We start from the raw sequence: 22710 nt of genomic DNA, 5'->3' as shown, positions 1-22710 counted from the left end.
TCCTTAGGAACCAACCCCGATTCTATTGAACTCTGGAAAATAATCACCAGCGCATCCACGATTTCCCGAGCCACCTCCTTCAGTACCCTGGGATGCAGGCCATCAGGTCCCGGAGACTTATCAACCTTCAGACCTAACAGTCTCTCCAACACCAAATCCTGGCAAATAGAAATTCCCTTAAGTTCAGGTCCTTCAGCCACTGTTACCTCAGGGAGATTGCTTGTGTCTTCCCCAGTGAACACAGATCTGAAGTACCCATTTAATTCCTCTGCCATTTCTTCGTTCCCAGTAATATATTCCCCTGCTTCTGTCTTCAAGGGCCCAATTTTTGTCCTAACCATTTTTTTGCCTTGGACATACCTAAAAAAGCTTTTACTATCCTCCTTTATATTCTTGGCCAGTTTACCTTCGTACCTCATTTTTTCTCTGCGTATTTCCTTCTTACTAATCCTCTGTTGTTCTTTAAAAGCTTCCCAGTCCTCCGTTTTCCCGCTTATCTTCGCTAAGTTATACTTTTTCTCTTTTAACCTTATATGTTTCTTTACTTCCCTTGTCAGCCACGGCCACCCATGTCTCCTCCTGGGATCTTTCTTCCTTTTAGGAATGAACTGATCCTGCATCTTCTGCATTATACACAGAAATATCCGCCATTGTTCCTCCACGGTCTTCCCTGTTAAGGTATTAATCCATTGAACTTTGGCCAGTTGCTCCCTCATAGCTCCATATTTCCCTTTATTCAACTGAAATATTGTCACTTCAGATTGTACCCACTCCCTCTCAAATTGCAGATTGAAGCTTATTGTATTATGGTCACTACTTCCCAATTGGTAATATCACAGGGTTAATAATCCAGAACATCAGGTTCATCTTCACATCTTGGTAAATAGTGAAATCTGACTTCAATACAGATCTAGAATTTAAAAATTACACTAATGACAACCATGTAAGCATTGTAAAAAAGAACATTTGGTTCATTAACATTGTTTAGGGAAGGCAATCTTCCAGTCTTACCTGACTCCAGACCATCAGTAGTGTGGTTGACTCATAACTGTCCTCTGGACAATTAGGGATGGACATCAAATGCTGGCCTTGTCAAATAATCAACATTTCTTTTGCCTAGAACCAGTTATTAGTAAGTTACAAATTGCACTGTGCCTTAACTGTTAGCCTTTAATTAATTGAGTCAAGTAGCAGTGGCCCAATTGATGTTTGAGACCCTTTTGAAGCCTTGTTTTCCTTGCTAATACACATAGTACACACATACAAGCATTAAGATAACATGCATACCATCGCTGTTCAGAACAGTGAGAAGGTAATTTCAATTTGAAAATAAGATTGCTTTGATTATTAGTTTTTGAATATTTAGAGTTAAGTATCATTGTCTGGCTGAAGAATGTAATTGCATTTCTTGGGAGAGCAGAATATAAATATGTCTCATTAGCATTAACATTTGCTCTAACTTGGATAGATATGAGCTGGAGAGACAGAGTACTGCCTGTTACATTTACTATAATCTCATTATTTCCTTGCAGCAGGGAACTAAATAAAATTAAAGAGTAGTTTGGCTTTCATCCAAGCTAGAGACCTGGAGTATTGGCCCCCTCCAAAGTCTGAGCTTCCTTGATTAAATATCTCTATTTGTCCTCATCGGAAGCTCTACATTGTGACCTGGTATTTCAGTTTTGCTGCAGTCCCAGGTTTCTGTGTTTTGCCTCACTTTCAGTAATGGATAAAAATATCAGAAAGGAAATCTGCAGTTTTCTGTATGTCATGAACTTCTGATCTGTTTGAGTAATGTTTTCTGCTTTGAATCAGACCAGTCAATTGAACTCATCTAAAATAAGATGTATGACAATGAAATATCTCATTACTTACTGGGAGGAGAGCATATTGATCTCTTTGTGATTTATCTTCAAAATATCATGTATTAATCCAGGTTTACAGTCATTCAGTTAGTCAGACCTGAACCCTAGCTGCTTAATTAATTTATCATATGGTTTACTCCCTGCACATCAGTGAGCCCCCGACATCTAATCCTTGCTGCTGGCAACATCAATGAGGCAATAGGGGAAACTGTGTGAGAAACCATCAGACCCATCCATATGCAATCTGTTCAATGTTGCTGGTTCATACACCTCCCTCTCCAGTTACTAGTTATTGTAAATCTTAGAAAAGAAATCATGATTAAAGTTGTAATGAAAGACTTGTTGCCAAAGCTTTTCATCCTGTATTTTTATGACTGAAGTGAAAGGAGTGCGCTGTTTCTCTAGTCCCATTACCAAATGGCTCACATCATAAAATGACATATTTTACCCAGTTCCAATGTCTGCACTTATGTACTTTTTTCTAAACTTGGGTTAGAAGAAAACGACCCATTAACCAGAGCTCTTTAATAAACAATAACATTGTTGACTTATTGAGAAAATAAAACATAGTCAGCAACAATGTAAGATAATTTACACTAAATTTTAAATACAAAAGCATAAATATCAAACCCTCCAAGTAACCCAACACACACAAACACCATATCCAAACAGATATTGCTGCAGATACACTTTTCAAAACAAATTTTATTTGCCAGTAATTGTTAGTTAATGAAGGCGAAAATAATACGGTGTGGAATGTCAGTTTGACACATCTGTAGGACCTTTGCCAAATCAGAGATTCTGGAAATACGAAGACAAAATCCCTCAAGGCTTCTCATCAGAGCAGCTCAATGCATGTTCCAGGTAACATGCTGGATACACAAGATGTTTTGAAGAGGGCTGAAGTGAGAAGTTTCTATCCTTCAACAGGTTGGGAATCAATTCAACTGCTCACAAAACACTTTTCATGTAGAAACTAACTATCTGTCAGTCATAAAAGTCAGGCAAGTGACCTCCAGCAAACAAGTCCAATAATTAGCTGAAATAAAATAGTGTTTTTTTTTAAAAGTCCCAGTGTCCAATGTGACCACTTAAAAAAATGTGGTATCTCCAGAACTTGAAATAAATCAATTTATCCACTGTCATTCAGAACTCAAGTCCTCATAATAAGTTATATATGAAGACTTCATTACACACTTATCAGGACAAATGCAGGAATGCCAAATGGGCGGCACGGTGGCACAGTGGTTAGCACTGCTGCCTCACAGCGCCAGAGACCCGGGTTCAATTCCCGCCTCAGGTGACTGACTGTGTGGAGTTTGCATGTTCTCCCCGTGTCTGCGTGGGTTTCCTCCGGGTGCTCCGGTTTCCTCCCACACTCCAAAGATGTGCAGGTCAGGTGAATTGGCCATCCTAAATTGCCCGTAGTGTAGGTAAGGGGTATGGGTGGGTTGCGCTTTGGCGGGGCGGTGTGGACTTGTTGGGCCGAAGGGCCTGTTTCCACACTGTAAGTAATCTAATCTCAATCTAATCTAATCAAATGATCATAACTATTCATACAATAGGAGGAAAGGATGCTGTTTCGTTTGGAAGTCAACTTTGGAGATGCCGGTGTTGGATTGCGGTGTACAAAGTTAAAAATCATACAACACCACGTTATAGTCCAACAGTTTTATATGGAAGCAATAGCTTTCATAGCGCTGCTACTTCATAAGGTATCACCCACTTGATGAAGGAGCAGTGCTCCAAAAGCTAGTGCTTCCAAATAAACCTGTTGGACTATAACCTGATGTTGTATGATTTTTAACTTTGATTACCTAACACATCGTCATGGAAGAAAGCAATAGGGAACTATCAGCTTCCCAAGCTTGTGGGTAATTCAGGAGCCCCACATAGCTTGAGTGTATTTCTTTTGTTTGCAGAGAACAGGTCACCGTGTGTGAACGTATATCATTTCGAGCAAATGTAACTGAGCTGCAAGCTGAACTGATTATCATAAATTGGTTGTAGCTATTAGTACACTTAGGATTGTACAGCCATTACTTCACAGTTGAGGACTCATGTCAAACAGACATGTTGATTTGTCTTTAGCAAGTGCAGATTGGTTGAGTCTGGTATTTGCCTATCTATTACAAACAACCAAAGGAACATGCTGATTGATATGATTAGCCCATTTTTGGAAGGTACAGCCTAACAAAAAAAGATCTGTGGTCAGTTTTGGCAGGGCTTCATATCCAAGTCTCCTCAGTGAGAGGGTACCAGCATTACAGCAATGAATCACCAGATATATATTATAGACAACCCAAGAAATTAATTGTAGATTTACCAGGATTTGAACATCTAGCCCCCTGGTTCATTTTACATGAGGAACACACAAACCCAATGTGATAACTTCATTGATAGAGATGCTGTTCCTGTGGGAAGAAATCTCCATCCAAAATGTTTATGGAAGTGTGTTTGGTAGACATTTTTTATTTAATACACAAAACTAAGCAGAGTGGCAGATCAAAATGAAATGCACATCACATTATTTCAGCAAAATGTCTTAATATAACTCGTGTTTTCTCTGGAAAGAACAAAAAATACTAATTCCTGTTCTCAGGCATTGGGCTGGATTTTACATGAATCTGCCAGGTTTGTTTTTAGCAGGTGAGCAGCTAAAATTATGGTGTGCATCCATTTGCTACTTTCCCACCCATCACTGATTTCACTCCCACAGTGCCAACAGTAGTTTGGGGTCAAAATCAGCAACCCACTCACTACATGTAATTAAATAATTAAGGGACAATTTAACTTCCTAAAAGCTCAACTGACTCCCAATATTACCCTACCCATGCCATAGTACAGTTGGCATGGGTAACTCAGTTTCTTTTTTTGGGTTTTTAGTTAGGTAAGGGGATATTATTTTTGAAGGGTACCCTATGTGCATCATGACACACTCCAGAAGGGATTATAACCCCCGTCTACTTTCCAAGTTCTACCTTCCTACCCACCCCCTGAACTAGGAATATTCTGCCTTCCCAGTGCTAATCTTGGTTGAGGATGATTGGTTTCTTTCCTCATGTACTGTCTGCAGTATAAGACAAGCTGTTGGAGCTGTCAGAACAGCTGGTGCTAGTCAATGTGATTAGACTTCAGCTTCCAAGCGTGGGGCCTCCTCCCTTGAGAGGGTCAAAAGTCTCACTGCGTCTTCATTATCATTCCTTGGCTTCCAAATGAATTTTGGAGAGTTTCAGGGGATGTAACCAGTCTGTAATTTCCATCCAGTTAAGGTAATTCTCACCTCACTGACTTTTTTAGGAAATTGGCAGGATTGGGGTCAATGCTTGTTTTAATTTTCACTCAATTTAATTCTCCATTTAATTCACAGGAATGTATCTTTACCTAAGAAGTTGAAACAATGTTGAACCTGATCCGGTCAGTTCCACAGCCTGTTAGGATTTATTAGTTCTAGTACCTATTAATACAGTTACCACTTACACAGTTGAATCAGACATCACTAAGCCGACAAATTCTGAAGCATAAGAGCTTCAAAAAAAAGCTATTATATTTGAATCACAGTGATATATTTGCAATTTCAATTTGTGACAGTAGTTTGATTGAATAATTTGACCTAATTTGCAAACCTTTGCTACAACTGAATCTACTCCCACACATTCATAACTCCTGAATATGCAACAAAAACATCAGTCCTACAGCATGCACAATTTCTGAGCTTTTACCTCTTGTTTATCAGTTCTCGGTATGATTTACAAATGTAATTGGGGAGCTCTACAGGCAAATGGCTTTAAAATGGCAGTTGAAGAAAGATAAAAGAGCATCTCTGTGACATATCAGTGAGGTCTACCATTTTCCTGTAATTGTACCACAAAAACAAAAAACAAACATAATTGGATGTAATTTCCTCTGTCCCCATCAAAGAACAGCCACAATGGAGACAATCTGATCATAACAAAGCAAGGCTTAAATTTGTCCTTCACTTTCTCCTTTGACCCCAGCTTGTTCATTATTTGTTAGATCCGGCACGAGTTGTCAATATGCCTCCCATCATTTACCTGCCAGTTGGGATGCCTGGATATATCAAGTGCCCAGTGGATGCAGATCCGCCAGCAACACAAGTCAAGTGGACCAAAGATGGACGACCACTACGGATTGAAAAGGTAAAATGTAGAATATAGGGTCATGAGATCCAGGTTGTACTGAGAACAAGAGTGTGAGATCTAGTGACTGGATATCTCACATAAAATATACTCAAGACCTGACCTGAGGAAATTTATGAGAGGATGGGATTTTCTCAACTTCTTTATAACAGACCTTTTGATTATATTATTCTTTTCTTCTGTCTTCCAGTGAGGAAGTATTTGACTGCTCCATGGATACAACCCAATGTCAAATTCAAAATCAAATGGGAGAGAATTGTGGGTCATCCTAACTAGACAGTTGCAATGCCTAATCTCTGCTTATCCCAGTTTGCAAATAAATGGGTCTGCTGCAGTTGGTCAGGAGAAGTTATTAACAGTTTCCACAACAAAGGACAAAGAGTATTGAAAGAGCCAGGAATATAACTTCAGGCACAACAGATAGGGGGACAATTATGAGAAGGGGGCCACTCAATGCAGGGCTGGAGGTGTTGTAATTAAATGTGCTCAGCATATGAAACAAGGCCAATGACCTTGTAGCGCAGATTAAAGTTAGCAGGTACCATATTGTGGGCATCATAGAGATGAGAGAGGATCCAGGCTGGGAACTAAATATCCAAGGATATGTGTCCTATTGAAAGGACAGGCAGCTGGGCAGAGGGGTTGCTTTGTTAGTAAGAAATTAAATTAAATCAATGGCAAGAAGTGATGGATGGTCAGAAGGTAGAGTTGAGGAACTACAATGAAAAACCAACTTTAATGAGAGTTGTTTACAAGCCTCTTAGCAGTAGTTAGGATGTGGAGCAGAAAATTAATCAGGAGATAGAAAAGGCATGTAAGAAAGATAATATTAGAGTAATTATGAGGGACATCAAAGTGCAGGTGAACTGGGAAAATGGACTTGGTAGTGGATCCTAAGAAAAGGAATTTGTGGAATGTCTATGACATTGTTTTGGATCAACTTGTGGTAGAGTCAACTGGGGAACAGGCAATTCTGGATGTGGTGATGTGCAATGAGACAGTCATAATTAGGAAGCTTAAGGTGAAGGAACCCCTGGTGGGCAGTCACCACAATATGATAAAATTCACCCCACAGCTTGAGAGGGAGATGCTGGAATCAGATGTATTGGTGTTACAGTTCTGAAAAGATAACTACAAAGACATAAGGCAGAAGCTGCCAGAGCCGATTGGAAGGGAAGCATAGCAGGGAAGCTAGTTGAGCAGCAATGGCAGGGGTTTCTGAGGCTAATTTGGGATGCACAGCAGAGATTCATCCCAAGGCAGGAGAAACGTACTAAGGGGAGGACAGGCAACCATGGCTGACAAGGGAAGTTAAGGACAGCATAAAAGCAAAAATAAAAGCATGCAATGTGGTGAAGATTGATGGGAAGCCAGAGGATTATGAAGCCTTTAAAAACCAGCAGAGGACAATTTTTAAAATCCATAAGAAGAAATATGAGCGTAAGCTATCTAGTAATATAAAGAAGATTGAAAGAACTTTTTTAGATATATGTAAAGTAAGTGAGAGAGGCAAGAGTGGACATTGGAACACTGGAAGATGAGGCTGGAGATGTGGTAATGGGGAGCAAAGAGATGGCTGAGAAACTGAATAAGTAGTCTGCATCAGTCTTCATGGTAAAAGACATCAGAAGCATATCAGAAACTTCAAGAGAGTGAGAGGCAGATATGAGTGAAGTGACCTTCACTAAGGCGAAGGTGCTGGGAATCTGGATGGTCTGATGATGGATATATCACCCAGTTCAGATGGATAAGTTACCTAAAGTTTCTGAAGGAGATAGCTGAAGAGGTTGTGGAATCATTGGTGATGATCTTTCCATAATCACTGGAGTCAAGGAGTTTCCTAGAGGACTGGAAAATAACTAGTGTAACATTCTGTTAAGAAGTGAGGGAGGCTGAAGACAGGAAATTGTAGGGCTGTTTGGCTGACCTCAGTTTTAGTACGACATTAGAGTCCATTATTAAGGATGAAATTGCAGAGCACTTGGAAGCGCATGGTAAAATAGGGCTCAGTCACTACGGCTTCCTCAAGGAGAGATCATGCCTGACAAATCTGTTAAAATTCTTGGAGAAGGTAACAAGCAAGTTAGACAAAGGAGAGCCAGTGGGCATGATCTATTTGGATTTCCAGGAGGCTTTTTACAAGATGCCATATGGGAAGCTGCTCAATGAACTAAGAATGATGGTGTTAGGAGCAAAGTACTGTCATGGATAGAGCATTGGCTCTCTGGCAAATGGCAGAGTGGGGATAAAAGGGTCCTTTTCAGGACAGCAGCCACTGCCTTGTCAATTTCCCCAGGGGTCAGCATTGTGACCACAACCATCCACAATATATATTAATGATCTGGATGAAGGAACTGAAGGCATCGTTGCTAAGTTTGCAGATTATATAAAGGTAGATGGAGAGACAGGTAGTATTGAGAAAATGATGAAACTGCAGAAGGACTTGGACAGTTTAGGAGAGTGGGCGAAGAAGTGGCAGGTAGAATATAATGTGGGAAAGTGCGAGGTTATGCACTTTTGAAAGAAGAATAAAGGTATAGATTATTTTCTAAATGGGGAATCTGAAGCACAAAGGGACTTAGGATTCATAGTTCAGGACTCTCTTAGGGTTAACATGCAGGTTCAGTTGGCAGTGATGAAGGTAAATGCAATGTTAGCATTTATTTCAAGAGAGCTCGAACACAAGAGCATGGATGTACTGCTGAAGCTATATAAGGCTCTGGTCAAGCTGTGTTTGGACTTTTATGAGCCATTTTGAGTCCCTTATCTTGGCCTTCGAAGATGTCCAAAGGAGCTTCACAAGAATGATCCCAGGGATGAAGGGCTTGACATATGAGAATCAGTTGAGGACTCTGGCTCTGTACTTGATGGATTTTAGAAGAACGAGGGAGTCAATCCCATTGAAATTTACAGAGTATTAAGTGGCTTGAAGACAGTGTATATGGAAAAGATGTTTCCACTAGTAAGATAGACTAGATCCCAAGGCACAGCCACAGTCTGAAGGGGTGATCCTTTAGAACTCAGATAAGGAGCAGTTCTTCAGTCAGAAGATAGTGAATCTGTGTAAGTCATTGCCTCAAGGGCTGTGGAGGCCAAGTCATCGAGAGTATTGAAGGCAGAGATAGATTGGTTCTTGATTACAAGGGGATCAAAGGTTATGGGGAGAAGGCAGGAGAATGGAGTTAAGAAACATGTCAATTACGATCAAATGGCAGAGCAAACCTGAAAGGCCGAATAGCCTAATTCTGCTCCTTTATCTTGTGCTCCTGAGCTAGTAAGAGGAATAACTAACCCAGAATAACAGCTTCAGCTGCAAAGTCTGGGGGCATGAATTTCTGGTTGTGGCTTGGACTAATGTCAGCTGTGATGCCCTCCAGGTGTGACTAGCTTGTAGACATCCTCTGCCCAAAATTTACACTGAAGAGTATTGACTTCAGCCATGCACTAGAGGTTCAAGGTTTGGGAGAAGATTTGTAGCTCGGGTGCTCGTTGTTGTGGTTCTGTTCACCAAACTGGGAATTTGTGTTGCAGACATTTCGGCCCCTGTCTAGGTGACATCCTCAGTGCTTGAGAGCCTCCTGTGAAGCGCTTCTGTGATGTTTCCTTTGGCATTTATAATGGTTTGTCTCTGCCGCTTCCGGTTGTCAGTTCCAGCTGTCCGCTGCAGTGGCCGGTATATTGGGTCCAGGTCAATGTGCTTATTGATTGAATCTGTGGATGAGTGCCATGCCTCTAGGAATTTCCAGTGCTGTTCTCAGTTTGGCTTGTCCTATAATAGTAACCCCAGTCGAACTCATGTTGCTTGTCATCTGAGTGTGTGGCTACTAAGGATAGCTGGTCATGTCATTTCGTGGCTAGTTGGTGTTCATGGGTGCGGATCATTAGCTGTCTTCCTGTTTGTCCTATGTAGTGTTTTGTGCAGTCCTTGCATGGGATTTTGTACACTACATTGGTTTTGCTCCTGCTTGGTATCGGGTCCTTCGTCCTGGTGAGTTGTTGTCTGAGAGTGTCTGTTGGTTTGTGTGCTATTATGAGTCCTAGTGGTCGCAGTAGTCTGGCTGTTAGTTCAGAAATGTTTTTGATGTATGGTAGTGTGGCTAATCCTTTGGGCTGTGGCATGTCCTCATTCCATTGTCTTTCCCTTAGGCATCTGATGATGAAATTGAGCGGGTATCCGTTTTTGGCGAATACATTGTAGAGGTGTTCTTCTTCCTCTTTTTGCAGTTCTGGTGGGCTGTAGTGTGTTATGGCCCTTTTGAACAGTGTCTTGATGCAACTTCTTTTGCATCCACATCCATGAACACCAACTAGCCACAAAACAACATGACCAGCTATCCTTAGTAGCTACACACCCAGATGACAAGCAACATGAGTTCGACTGGGACAACACTACTATTATAGGACAAGCCAAACAGAGAACAGCCAGGGAATTCCTAGAGGCATGACACTCATCCACAGATTCAATCAATAAGCACATTGACCTGGACCCAATATACCGGCCACTGCAATGGACAGCTGGAACTGACAACCGGAAGCAGCAGATACAAATCACTATAAATGCCGGAGAAAACATCACAGAAGCGCTTCACAGGAGGCTCCCAAGCACTGAGGATGTCACAGGGGACGAAAAGTCTGCAACACAAATTCCTAGCTCGGCGAACAGAACCACAACAATGCACAAGAGGGTTGGTGGTGCAATTGCAAACATGCCCCAACAAGGGAAATATAGGGAATATAGGGAAATGAGCAAGAATGGGGAAACAAGAAGCTAGAAGCCTTGAATGAACATCCAAGTAATGGACTACACTACATTATTTGTTCTACTTTATTATTTTCTTAAATTCTTGTTCAGATTCTTGTAGTGTTTAAGTCAATTGTGATGGATTATGCTTAAACCAGGATTATTTAATTCTCATTCCATTGACTCAATCAACAATCCATGATTTTTATAATATATTAATCTCTTTGCATCGATTGAAATGTTTCAGTTCAAATTACATTGCTAAATTTCACTATTGGAAACTCCATTGTATATTTGTCATATTTACTGACAGTACCTATTGCACCTTTACGTAGAACCTAAGAACATAATTAGGAGCAGCAGTAGATTATCAGGCAATTTGACCCAGTGCCATCATTCAATCTCATCAAGGCTGATCTTTTCATATTCCCAGTTCCACTTACCACCCTCTCTCCATCACTCTTAATTCCTTTACAGTTCAAAAATGTATCTGTTATAGCTTTAAAAACATTTACTGTGGAAGCCTCAACTACCTCACTGGTCAGGGAATTCCATAGATTCACAAACCTTTGGTTGAAGATGTTTCCTCTCAACCTGGTCCGAAATCTGCTCCCCTAGTTTTGAGGCTATGCCCTCTTGTCCTAGTTTCACCTGCCAGTGGAAACATCCTCTGTACCTATATCTTATCTATTCCCTTCATAATTTTAATTGGTGGCACAGTGGGTAGCACTGCTGCCTCACAGTGCCAGAGACCCGGGTTCAATTCCCGCCTCAGGCGACTGACTGTGTGGAGTTTGCACGTTGTCTGCATGGGTTTCCTCCGGGTGCTCTGGTTTCCTCCCACTGTCCAAGGATGTGCAGGTCAGGTGAATTAGCCATGCTAAATTGCCCGTAGTATTAGGTAAGGGGTAAATGTATGGGTGGGTGGCGGGTCGGTGTGGACTTGTTGGGCCAAAGGGCCTGTTTCCACACTGTACTGTAATCTAATCTAATATGTTTCTGTAAGATTCCACCCTCACTTTTCTAAATTCCAATAAGTATAATCCCAGTCTACTCAGTCTCTCCTCATAAGCCAACCCCCCCCCCCACTCCAGAATCAACCTAGTGAACCTCCTCTATACCCCCTTTAGTGCCAGTAAATCCTTTCTCATGTAAGGAGACCAAAACTGCACACAGTACTCCAGGCGTGGCCTCACCAGCACCCTCTACAGCTGCAACATACCTTCCCTGCTTTTAAACTCAATCCCTTTAGCAATGAAGGACAAAATTGCATTTTCCTTTTTTATTGCCTGTTGCACCTGCAGACCAACCTTCTGTGATTCATGTACAAGGACACCCAGGTCTCTCTGCACAGCAGCATGCGGTAATTTTTTCCATTCAAATAATAGTCCTTTTTACTGTTATTCCTACCAAAATGGATGACTTCACATTTATTAATATTGTACTTCGTTTGCCAGATCATTGCCTACTCACCTGAAGTATCTTTGTCCCTCTGCAAACTTTCACAGTCCTCTGCATACTTTGCCCTAACCACTCATCTTGGTGCCATCTGCAAAATTTGACACACATACCCATGGTTCCCAACTCCAAATCATCTATGTAAATTGTGAATAATTGTGGTTTCAGCACTGCTCCCTGAGGCACACCACTAGTCACTGATTGCCAACCTGAAAAGCACTCATTTATTCCCAATCTTTGCTTCCTGTTGGTTAGCCAATCCTCTATCCATGCTAATACATTGCCCATAACACCTTGCATCTTTATCTTACGCAGCAGCCTTTTGTGCGGCACTTTGTCGAATGCCTTTTGGAAATTTAGATACACCACATCTATTGGGTCCCCATTGTCCATCATGCTTGTAATGTCTTCAATGAATTCCATTAGATTAGTTAAGCATAACCTGCCTTTCATGAATTCATGCTGCATCTGCCCATTGGGACAATTTCTATCAAAATGTCTTACTACTTCTTCCTTGATAGTAGATTCAAGCATTTTCCCCATTACAGACAGTAAGCTAACCATCCTATAATTTCCCATCTTTTGTCTACCTCCTTTTTTAAACAATGGCATCATATTTGCTGTTTTCTAATCTACTAGAACTGCCACAGAGTCCAGCAAATTTTAGAAAACTTCCACAAGTGCATTTGCTATTTCCCCCACTATCTTTTTTAGTACCCAGGGATGCATTCCATTAGGGCCTGGAAACTTGTCCAGCTTTAGCTCCATTAGTTTGCCCAACGCCATCCCTTTTGTGATAATGATCGTTTCCAAGTCCTCACCTACCATCGATTCCTTGTCAATTACTGGCATGTTATTCATGTCCCCCACTGTGAAGACCAGCACAAAATATCTGTTCAATGGCTCGGCCATTTCCTCCCATTACTAAATCCCCTTCTCATCATCTAAAGGACAAATGTTTACCCCTTAGCCACTCTTTTTTGTTTCAAATATTTATTGTGATTAGTACTGTGATTGGAATGTTTGATGATAAACTTATGAAACATTAGCTCTGAGTACAGGGATTCCCATTTAAATCACTTTCTAATTGTGCATTTCATTTTCGTGCAATTTATAATTTGGAGAAATTTAGTTTAGTGTGGTTACTACGTAAACATCGCTTTACACGTCGGCTTTCCTGACCATCCCATTGACTGCTTCCCTGGTCAACCCTGTCTTGAACCTTGACATGCCAGTTCCCTCTCTTGAGTCTGTCACTTCCTGTTTGTTGCCTATCTCCCTACCTCCTGCTGTGAATGAGCGCTCAGGAGAGGGGCAATGAGTGAAAGAGAGCAAGATGAACAGTATAAGATGGGAGGAGAAGGGAAACAGCCAGTGGCAGGGTCAGGAAAGGGAATAACAAACACTTGTTGTGGCAAGCTGGAGGGTTGGGAGTCAGGATGTAGGGAATAGAACTAGCAAGAGGTAAAAACAGTAAGCAGGAAGTCAGAACTACAGCTTAGAAATGTAAGCCACCCTCATTATTTGTTTTACCATGGCAAAGTGATTCATGTTTAGCACATTTAAGCTTTAGACTTCTGCACAGAGTAGCTTCCTCTCCAAGATTTTCTACTATAAGGCATCTGATATGCCAGTCCAACTGAGAAAGTGACGGCTCTTGTGCCAAGTATTACTGGCAGGTACTCCAGTACATGAATGCAAAGTTAAAAGCTTAGCTTTTCTGCTGGCAGATTCTCAGCTCTCAGCTGAAGGTTTAAATTTTATGTTTAACTAACAAGTGCAACATTACAGCATTGCTCAAAACTATTGAAAAACCATTTTGTAAATAGTGAAATTTATTACAAAGGTATGAGGCAAATGAAGAGCAAGCACATCAGGTAGTATTGATAGTTATCTACTCTACTCAGGTCAGCTGTATTCCTTAATGTTTACTCACCCAATTCAGTCATGTATAATTTATAAACCATAAAATATTCATTGACTCTTCAGAGCTTTTATAATCTACTCAGAATTTAAACTAATCAGTTCATTTCATAAGTCTCACTTTATTGAGTACAGGTGAACACCCGTGGAATGATCTAGCAGTCTATCTTTGTCATATACATTATATTAGTTTTAGATGGTTGTGAAAGGAAATCAGAATTGGCCTTTTGCCAGTAATTAAAGCCATCAAAGGCTTTATTTTTCTCTTTTTTTATTACACTGAAACTAAGTAAAGTAGTCAGCACAAATAAAGATTTAGAATTGTGTGTAAGGAGACTTTTCCACTGAGTGCATTTGTGATTAGTGCCCTGGCAACGGTCCAATTGGTTTTCAGGCAATCATACTGCATCAGTGGTCATGTTGCAAAGTGCATTGACTGGAAAAAATGGTTGCATGCTTCCCTCCAGCATAAAAAAAGGGCAGTGTTTATTTTTATTTTGATTTTGATTTTTTTTTTCTATGTTCAAGCCTCTTTCCAGGGTGGCACAATGGCTCAGTGGTTAGCAGTATTGCCTCATTGTACCAGGGACCAAGGTTTGATCCCACCCTCAGGCGACTGTCTGTGTACAGTTTACACATTCTCCCCGTGTCTGTGTGGGTTTCTTCTGGGTGCTCCGGTTTCTTCTCACAGTCCAACACATTTAGTGTAGGATAGATAGGCTTCAGATTGATTCCACAGGTCACCACAACATCGAGAGCCAAAGAGCCTGTACTGTCCTGTAATATTCAATATTCTAGTTTTAAATTCCCCATGGTATCCAGGGATGTGCAGGCTAGGTGGATTAGCCATGGGAAATGCAGGGTTATAGATGGGGGGGTGGGTCTGATAGGCCAAATAGCCCGCTTGCATGCTGTACGGATTCATGCCCATAATGGTGGCAAAATGAAAGCTTTACTTTCTATTGCTGGATTTCAAGGAAGGAATATCAATCTGAATTGTACTTTTGTAATCTTGAAGCAAACAGATTGCTGGTTTTCAATGTTTACTGAAATACTTTTTGCCTTCATAAGGGTTCACTAGAAATTTGAGCGCAGCTCCATCTTGTTTTCTTGGTCCCCTGTCATGGGACCAAAGAAGCACATTCAAGCTTGAGTTTTTGATGCACTCAACCCACCAAATAATCAGCAGGCTTACTCAAGCCTAACTAATACCTTAAATCTTTATTCATTCAAGCTGGCTTTGGACTGGGGGATTATTGAGTTACAGTGGAAGTAAGAAAATGTTTTTTTATAAAGCACCTCAGACCATCTCCGAATATCCAATGGCAAATTACTTACTTTTAAAGTATCGTCACTGGTGTTTTCCAGGCAAGTGTGCATCCCGTTGTCCACAGCAAGGTCCATCAAGCAACATTGAGATAAATGGACACTTCGTCTGCTTATCTCATATTGAATGATGAATACCCCTTGACCAGGAGATCTCAAGAACTCCTTGCTCTTCAAAACAGTGTCATGTGATCTTCCATGTCCACCCAATCAAAGAGAAGGCACTTCCATTTAATGTGTCAGCCCAGATTATGTGCTCAGGTCCTGCAGTGAAGTTTGAACCATAAGCTTATGACCCAAAAGTGAAAGTGCTGCCAACCAAACCAAACTGATACTTGTCAGGATTGACACCTACAGTGAGCAGAGCCTAATATGGAAATCCTGTCTTTGAACTGAAAGAACTGTGTTATTGCCACATTCGGATGTTTATCTGCCACTAAATCTGTGTGGTACATTACTAAGAGACTTACTAAAATACTGCTTTACAAGGATGTTCTGATTTTGTCCAAATTGATTGGATGACATCATTTACAGTAACTTTTTCCGGCAGTTTCAAGGTTGGAATTTGCTAAGTGATGGGACCATTACACTGGAAGAAGCTACAGAAGAAGCTCTTGGCACTTACGCCTGTGTGCCTTACAATACTCTAGGTACTATGGGACAGTCTACCCCTGCTCGACTGGTGCTTAAGGTAAGCTGAGATTGATTAATCCATCCTTGTGTGTACCTTCATGAAATAAGGGACATCCTGTCAACCACTTATAGTGTCCATTAATTCAATTCAATTATTTTAAAATGGTATATTATTCAGAAGCCAGGCTGTTGAAATCAGTTATCAGCTGCAGTTGTTGAAGTTTAAAGGACTCTCTATCAACATCTTAATGCTCATTGTTTGAAATACTTTGTTTTCCTTCCTATTTCTCAGTGGTCTGTTTACAAATCAGAAAGATCTAAATGAAAATTTCTGCATTGGAAACTCACCACATTTGGTATTTCTTCTTCAAGTTTAACTGAGCATGAACTTCTGCAAACAGCATAGTGGCATCCATTTGTGCCTTGGTAGTGCTGTGTGGCTCAGTGATGTCTTTCGTGCTTTTTTTATATATATACAACACAACAAGCTGTATTATATGCCTCAAAACACAGAGAGTAGGACTGTCCCAATCAAGTAACCACCATCATTTTGTACAACAATCATTGCAATGCAAAGACAGCCATTGATTAGCAGTGAAAACTGCTACTAGATTTTGCTGTCATTAATATGAATTTGGTCATTGTTCTCAGCTATCCTTCAAAATTGAATGCAGTTCCAATATGATATATGCAAGGGTGGCATGGTGGCTCAGTGGCGAGCACTGCTGCCTCACAGTGCCAAGGACTCAGGTTCAATTCCTGCCTTAGTCGACTGTCTGTTTGGAGTTGTACATTCTCCCTGTGTTTGCGTGGGTTTCCTACCAAATTCCAAAAGATATGTAGGTCAGGTGAATTAGCCATGCTAAATTGCCCATCGTGCCAGGTGCATTTGTCAGGGGGAAATTAATCTGGGTGGGTTACTCTTTAGAGGGTCGGTGTGGACTTGTTGGCCCGAAGGGCTTGCTCCCACACTGTAGGGAATCTAATCTAATGTCAGAGATATCTGTAACCATCACCGTTGGCATTGATGAAATGATAAAATTCCTTTTTTTTCTCATTACAACCCAAAGCTGGTCAAAATATATCAATTGATTCCTTTGTGTCACACCTTGAACTGGTTTACTAAAATATAAGCAATTGTTTTAGAGTTAAAATGTTTTAATGTTAAAAGAAAGCAAAATAGAAAATTTGCATTTATATAGCATTTTTTGTGACCACCAAACTTCTGAAGAAACATGCACAGATCATGTATGGTGAGCATATGCCACTCCTCTCAGTCTGGAACATATCCTAGAGGAGTACAATGGTGCATTTAAAGGGTTAGGATATCTTGGAGGAGAATGTGATCTCAAAGTAGATGAGAATGCAAGACCAATTCAACATCTGCCAAGGAAAGTTCCATTTGCTCTCAAGACCAACCCAAAAGACAAGGTGGTAGAGCTGCTGAAAAAGAGGATATTAAGAAAGTGACAACGCCTACAGGATGGATTACCAACATGACAATCAACAGGAACTGACTATCTTGTTTCTGTCGATGGCTACTCTGACTACTGGGAGATAGATCAGTTAATTTCAATATTACCAGTGAGATTGTCAAGTGTTTAAAAGCACACATCAACTATTATATCATTCTTGATATGGTCATGAGTGACTATGACCTTCTGTTCATGAGCAAAGTATGAGTAAATCAAACACATTCCACACAGATGAATACAAGGCAATTCTTGATTGCACAAACACATCTGTTGACGGAATTGAATGTAATCCACTATAAAGACTAATATCACACCGCGTCCAAAACACTGTTCCAATACTTAGTAAAGCTAGAACTAGTAGCAGGTGTAATGAAAAAAATAATCAAGGTATGACCACAGAAAACCAGATTTCATTTCAGCAAGCCCATTGCTAGATTTGAGCATTGAAGTACAAAGTACTCAAAGTACAATTCTTCAATGCCGTCAATAAAGCCAGCCCAAGTAGCAACCTAGCACATGCATAGATCAGTTGTTGCATGAATTGTATGTGGTGGAAGTAAACAATCACATATACTGTTGCAACCACAGATCCATTCACCCATCTGGGGAAGCTGTTCCTCAACTGCAGGTAGCTGAACAGGAAAAGGTAAATGCATCACCTACACAGAACACTCATCAACCACACTATCCAGGGGTCTCACTAACAGAAATGGAACTGTATGTACCACAGCAACAACAAATGATTTAAGAATGATGCTCCCTGGTGCAACAACATGATCCAGATGAACGGCCAACGACAACATGTACTATTAAGAGACCAACATTTTAAGGACTATGTGTGCAATTCATGTGTAGATAGTGGTAGGATTATCAAACTGTTAATGAAAGAGAACAGTTGTTTGTGTGTTTGGTAACTTGAAGAACTGAAAATGTGCACAATAATGCATGAAAATTCACTTCTTGTATAAAAAGGGGATTGGATGGATTGAAATACAATCGTACAAATTTCTATTCTGTGCTATCTGACTTCTACCAAGACACACACATGCAAACTGCAGGTAAACTAAGTTCACTTCAATAAAGCCTTTGTATTGAACACACACAGCTGCATTGTATCTATAAAAAACAGGACAAAGAATGAGGTTAAGCGAGACTTGTTGAAGCTTAGAAAAATTAATTACTGTACTTTCCATATACATGTACTGACTTTTATCATATTAGTATATGTGTGCTCAAAAATGTCAGAAGATGCCACAAGAAAAGATGTAAGCTTTTAAAAGCATAATACGTTTTTAAACAAACTGAATACTATATTTGATGTGGAATGGCTTATTCATTGCCATGCCTAGCACTCAGCTTTGATGTTTGCCTGTAGCAGGTAGACTGGGTGGGGGATGGTCTAATATAATAGAATGCTGGGTTTTAACCACCAAGCAGTTTGAATCAATTAGTGTTACAAGTTCCTTCAGGCTTTTTCCTTCAAAGCCTTGCTTGCAGCCTTTCATTCAGCAGTGGCTGGAACCATTCGTGAAAAACGTTATTTTGTAATTGTTAATGAGTTTGAAAATGCCTTAACCAATCGCCATAACAAGACCGATAAGACCATAATATGTATCGCAGGTCACAAGAGGGACCAGTGAGCAGACTGAATAAACTGAGATGCTTTGTGATTTTAAAAAGTATTTTTCTGGAAAATAAAAGATTGATGTTTATTCAAATTATTAGATTACATTACAGTGTGGAAACAGGCCCTTCAGCCCAACAAGTCCACACCGACCCACTGAAGCACAACCCACCCATACCCCTACATTTAACACTCTGAGCAATTTAACATGGCCAATTCACCTGACCTGCACATCTTTGGACTGTGGGAGGAAACTGGAGCACCCAGAAGAAACCCACGCAGAAACGGGGCGAACGTGCAAACTCCACACAGTCAGTCGCCTGGCGGGAATTGAACCCAGGTCTCTGGTGCTGTGAGGTAACACTGCTAACCACTGTGCCACTGTGCCACCGTGCCGCCCACATCAATAACTATTATACACAATTATAAATATCTTTTCTACACAGTTCACATCGAAGGCTACCAATAATTAATTTTTATAAAGCACTAACTTCCTACTGTCATATTCTGTTTTCCAGTGTTATCTGTTGCTATGACCTGTAGTTCTAATATTATCAATTTACAATGCTAGTTATTGTTACTGGGCTCATGCGATTCCCTTTGTAAGGCTGTATCTTGAAGATAAACACAAAATGCAAGGTTAGTGTAAAAGCTATTTACAGAAAGAGAATGACATGACCTTAGACCACATTGCAGTCTGCTGCTAACTCAGTTGTAATTAAACCTTCTTGCAACATTCCTTCCCAGATTCAAATATCCTTAAAAGCTATTGCATCAGTTTCGCCATTGGTCACCCTTCACGATTCTTTGGCTTGAATTTACGCTCAAGGTCAAATTGTGAAGTCGTTTAGGGATGTTCTGAGTTTGAAGGAATAATGTAAATGTAACTTTGTTGTAATTCTCAGATGGATAGATGATATTTACCTGAATATCACAATAAATGGGGACTGAAGGGAAAACTCATGATTGATGACGTCACTACTAAAGCGGATCATGTGAGAGGAAATGGTTTGTCAAATCCATGATGGTTGATATTTGAATCTGGAGACCAAACATTTGCAAGGCTTTTTGACCATAGCATATTAAAAAAGGAAGTACTGTACTTTATTTATAATAGTTTCCCATGCTGTTCTAATTACAGTTCAAGATCTAGTGTGGTAGTGAGGTTTGAGGGCTGCATTTTCCATCTTAAGGTTGTTTATCTTATCTTCGTATTCCATTATAAGTTTTCATGTCAATAAATGTAATATAAAATACCTGTATAAATGTACAATTAAACCTCAGAGTAGAGGCAGAATTCTTCAGAAAGAGTTTAAGGCAAGTCTGGGCTGAAAATTGAAGAATTTACAATAATTTGTAAGCCAATTTATACATTTGTTCTTACTTGCTAAGATCAGCAATGAAGCTTAAAACAATACCCTGGGAAAATAACTTTTATAATAGTAATGAAAAAGAACTTGGAAAAATATAATTTCTGTTTCCCAGGATCCTCCTTACTTTACGGTGCTACCAGGCTGGGAGTATCGGCAGGAAGTAGGCCGAGAACTGGTCATTCCATGTGCTGCTGCAGGTGATCCATTCCCAATAATCTCCTGGAGGAAGGTATCTGAATCTATTTTAGTTTATGCTATCTAACTTTAATGAAGCTGCCAGAGTGATATTGGCTTAGCAAACTTGTAAAAGGGATCGGCAGAGGAGTCGGCCAATCAGTCATTTGAGCTTGTTTCACCATTCAATGAGATCACAGCTAATCTGTGGCCCATCTCCATACACCTTCGCTGAATACCTTTGCTTGACAAAAATCTATCGATGTCAGGTTTAAAATTAACAGGAGATCCTGCATCCACTGCATCAACATGTGTGGGAAGCATGTGGGAACAGAGTACTGAGTTGGATGATCAGCCATGATCATAATGACTGATGGAGCAGGCTTGAGGGGCCATATAGCCCAGACATGCTCCTATTTCCTATGTTTCCATGCTTATGCTTCTTTCACTCTATTGTAGTTACTGAAGAGATGAACAAAGCTGTAGGTCATGTAACTGAATAAGCAAATTTTGTTTTAATTGCATCAGATTGAGTTGTTTAACGTTGTTTGCCCATATCTCATCACCACCTTCTCAAGAACGATTAAGAAAGGGCAATAAATGCTGTTCAAAGCATCAATATCTAATTGAAAGAAAAAGTATCAAAGTATTTGAACTTTTTAAAAATAACGTTAAAAATCACACAACACCAGTTTATAGTCCTGAAATGATATATGGTACAGACAGTCTTACACAGGGCAGCTCACACCTTAATTACATTATCTGGGCTGACATGACACCAATTGTTAAAGTTCACTTGAGAGTGTAACTTTTAAAAAAGTTCTGCGATTTACATATGAAAGAACTGAAACCAACACATTCATTCTAAAAGATGAGAGACTTAACAAACAATCCAGGTCTTTTTCAATATATAATTTCAGATACATCACACTGTAAACTTTTGCTAGAAGTTCTGAGTCTTACGATCTTATACTCCACAACCACCACAAGGCACAGTGCTCCGAAAGCTAGTGCTTCCAATTAAACCTGTTGGAAAATAACCTGGTGTTGTGTGATTTTTAACTTTGTACACCCCAGTCCAAAACCGGCATCTCCAAATCATTTTTAAAAATGGAATGGAAAGTATTTAATCACTCATAACTTGACCAAGGAGACATTATTTTAAAGGCAGCATTGGAACCTCAATCTCATGAATTTGCATCCTGTTCATGAATTTAAAATAGATGCCTCAAACTACTGTGAATTTGGTGTAGAAATTGCAGAGAAAGAAGATGTGTTGCATGAAAGTGTTTGCGAAAGCATGGGCTTTATTTGCAGAGCAAAGGTGAAGAGATTTCGGAGAGGAAGAAGAATGCAAGCAAGATGTGTTCACTGGCAAAATCTCTTTGGTAATGTCTAAACATTACACAGGATATTTCTTCTGGTGTTTCACCCAAATCCTATTGAACTTTTCTTTTGTCATTGCTTTTAGATTTAAATGCAGCCAGACGTTTGAGCTTTTAAAACCACCTGCTCCAAAATAGCCTGACCTGTTGAGGAAGTTCTTCCAAGTGTTATCTGTTCAGAGAATATTTTCTAGCAGCAGTTGGTTTCATGTATTTGTGTATCTTAGAAGTGGATCTCTGTTTGAAACTCCGAATCTGTGACGGTTCTGAAGTTGAGTACACAGCCCAAATCCCACTGGAAACAGCAATTTCATATGAGATAGCACACGGAGGAAGACCAGTCCCCACCTCTCCAAATTTAAATCCTTCATCTGTGCAGTGGTAAAGTCAATCTGCAGCCATTGTGGAGCTCACCAGCTACAAAAACCCTTAATGATGATGTTAAAATTTAGAACACAAGTGATATTCAGAAGATATATTTCTAATAAAAGTAGTTTGATAACTACATAGCTTTGTTAGATAATCGAATGTATATGATTCTGGTTTTAAAAAGATCTATCGTAATTGGACTGT

At 40.1% G+C, this 22710-nt stretch overlaps 1 protein-coding gene across 7 annotated transcripts in view; it reads left to right on the top strand.

The window, feature by feature from the left end:
* igsf9bb (immunoglobulin superfamily, member 9Bb) overlaps positions 1-22710 on the top strand; it is a 682739-nt gene that overhangs the window by 550480 nt on the left and 109549 nt on the right. For all 7 annotated transcript variants that reach the window (XR_011963911.1, XR_011963912.1, XM_072593172.1 and 4 more), the window contains 3 exons: positions 5883-6025; positions 16024-16164; positions 20691-20807. Coding sequence is in view for 5 of the 7 variants with exons in the window: in XM_072593172.1 (XP_072449273.1) it covers positions 5883-6025; positions 16024-16164; positions 20691-20807 (401 nt within the window). In the remaining 2 variants the exon portion in view is untranslated. The remainder of the gene's footprint in view (positions 1-5882; positions 6026-16023; positions 16165-20690; positions 20808-22710) is intronic.

The sequence above is a fragment of the Chiloscyllium punctatum genome, chromosome 23 (genome assembly GCF_047496795.1).
Source record: "Chiloscyllium punctatum isolate Juve2018m chromosome 23, sChiPun1.3, whole genome shotgun sequence".
NCBI lineage: Eukaryota > Metazoa > Chordata > Chondrichthyes > Orectolobiformes > Hemiscylliidae > Chiloscyllium > Chiloscyllium punctatum.
The sequence above is the reverse complement of the archived record's forward strand: the minus strand, read 5'-3'. Positions and strand labels throughout refer to the sequence as shown.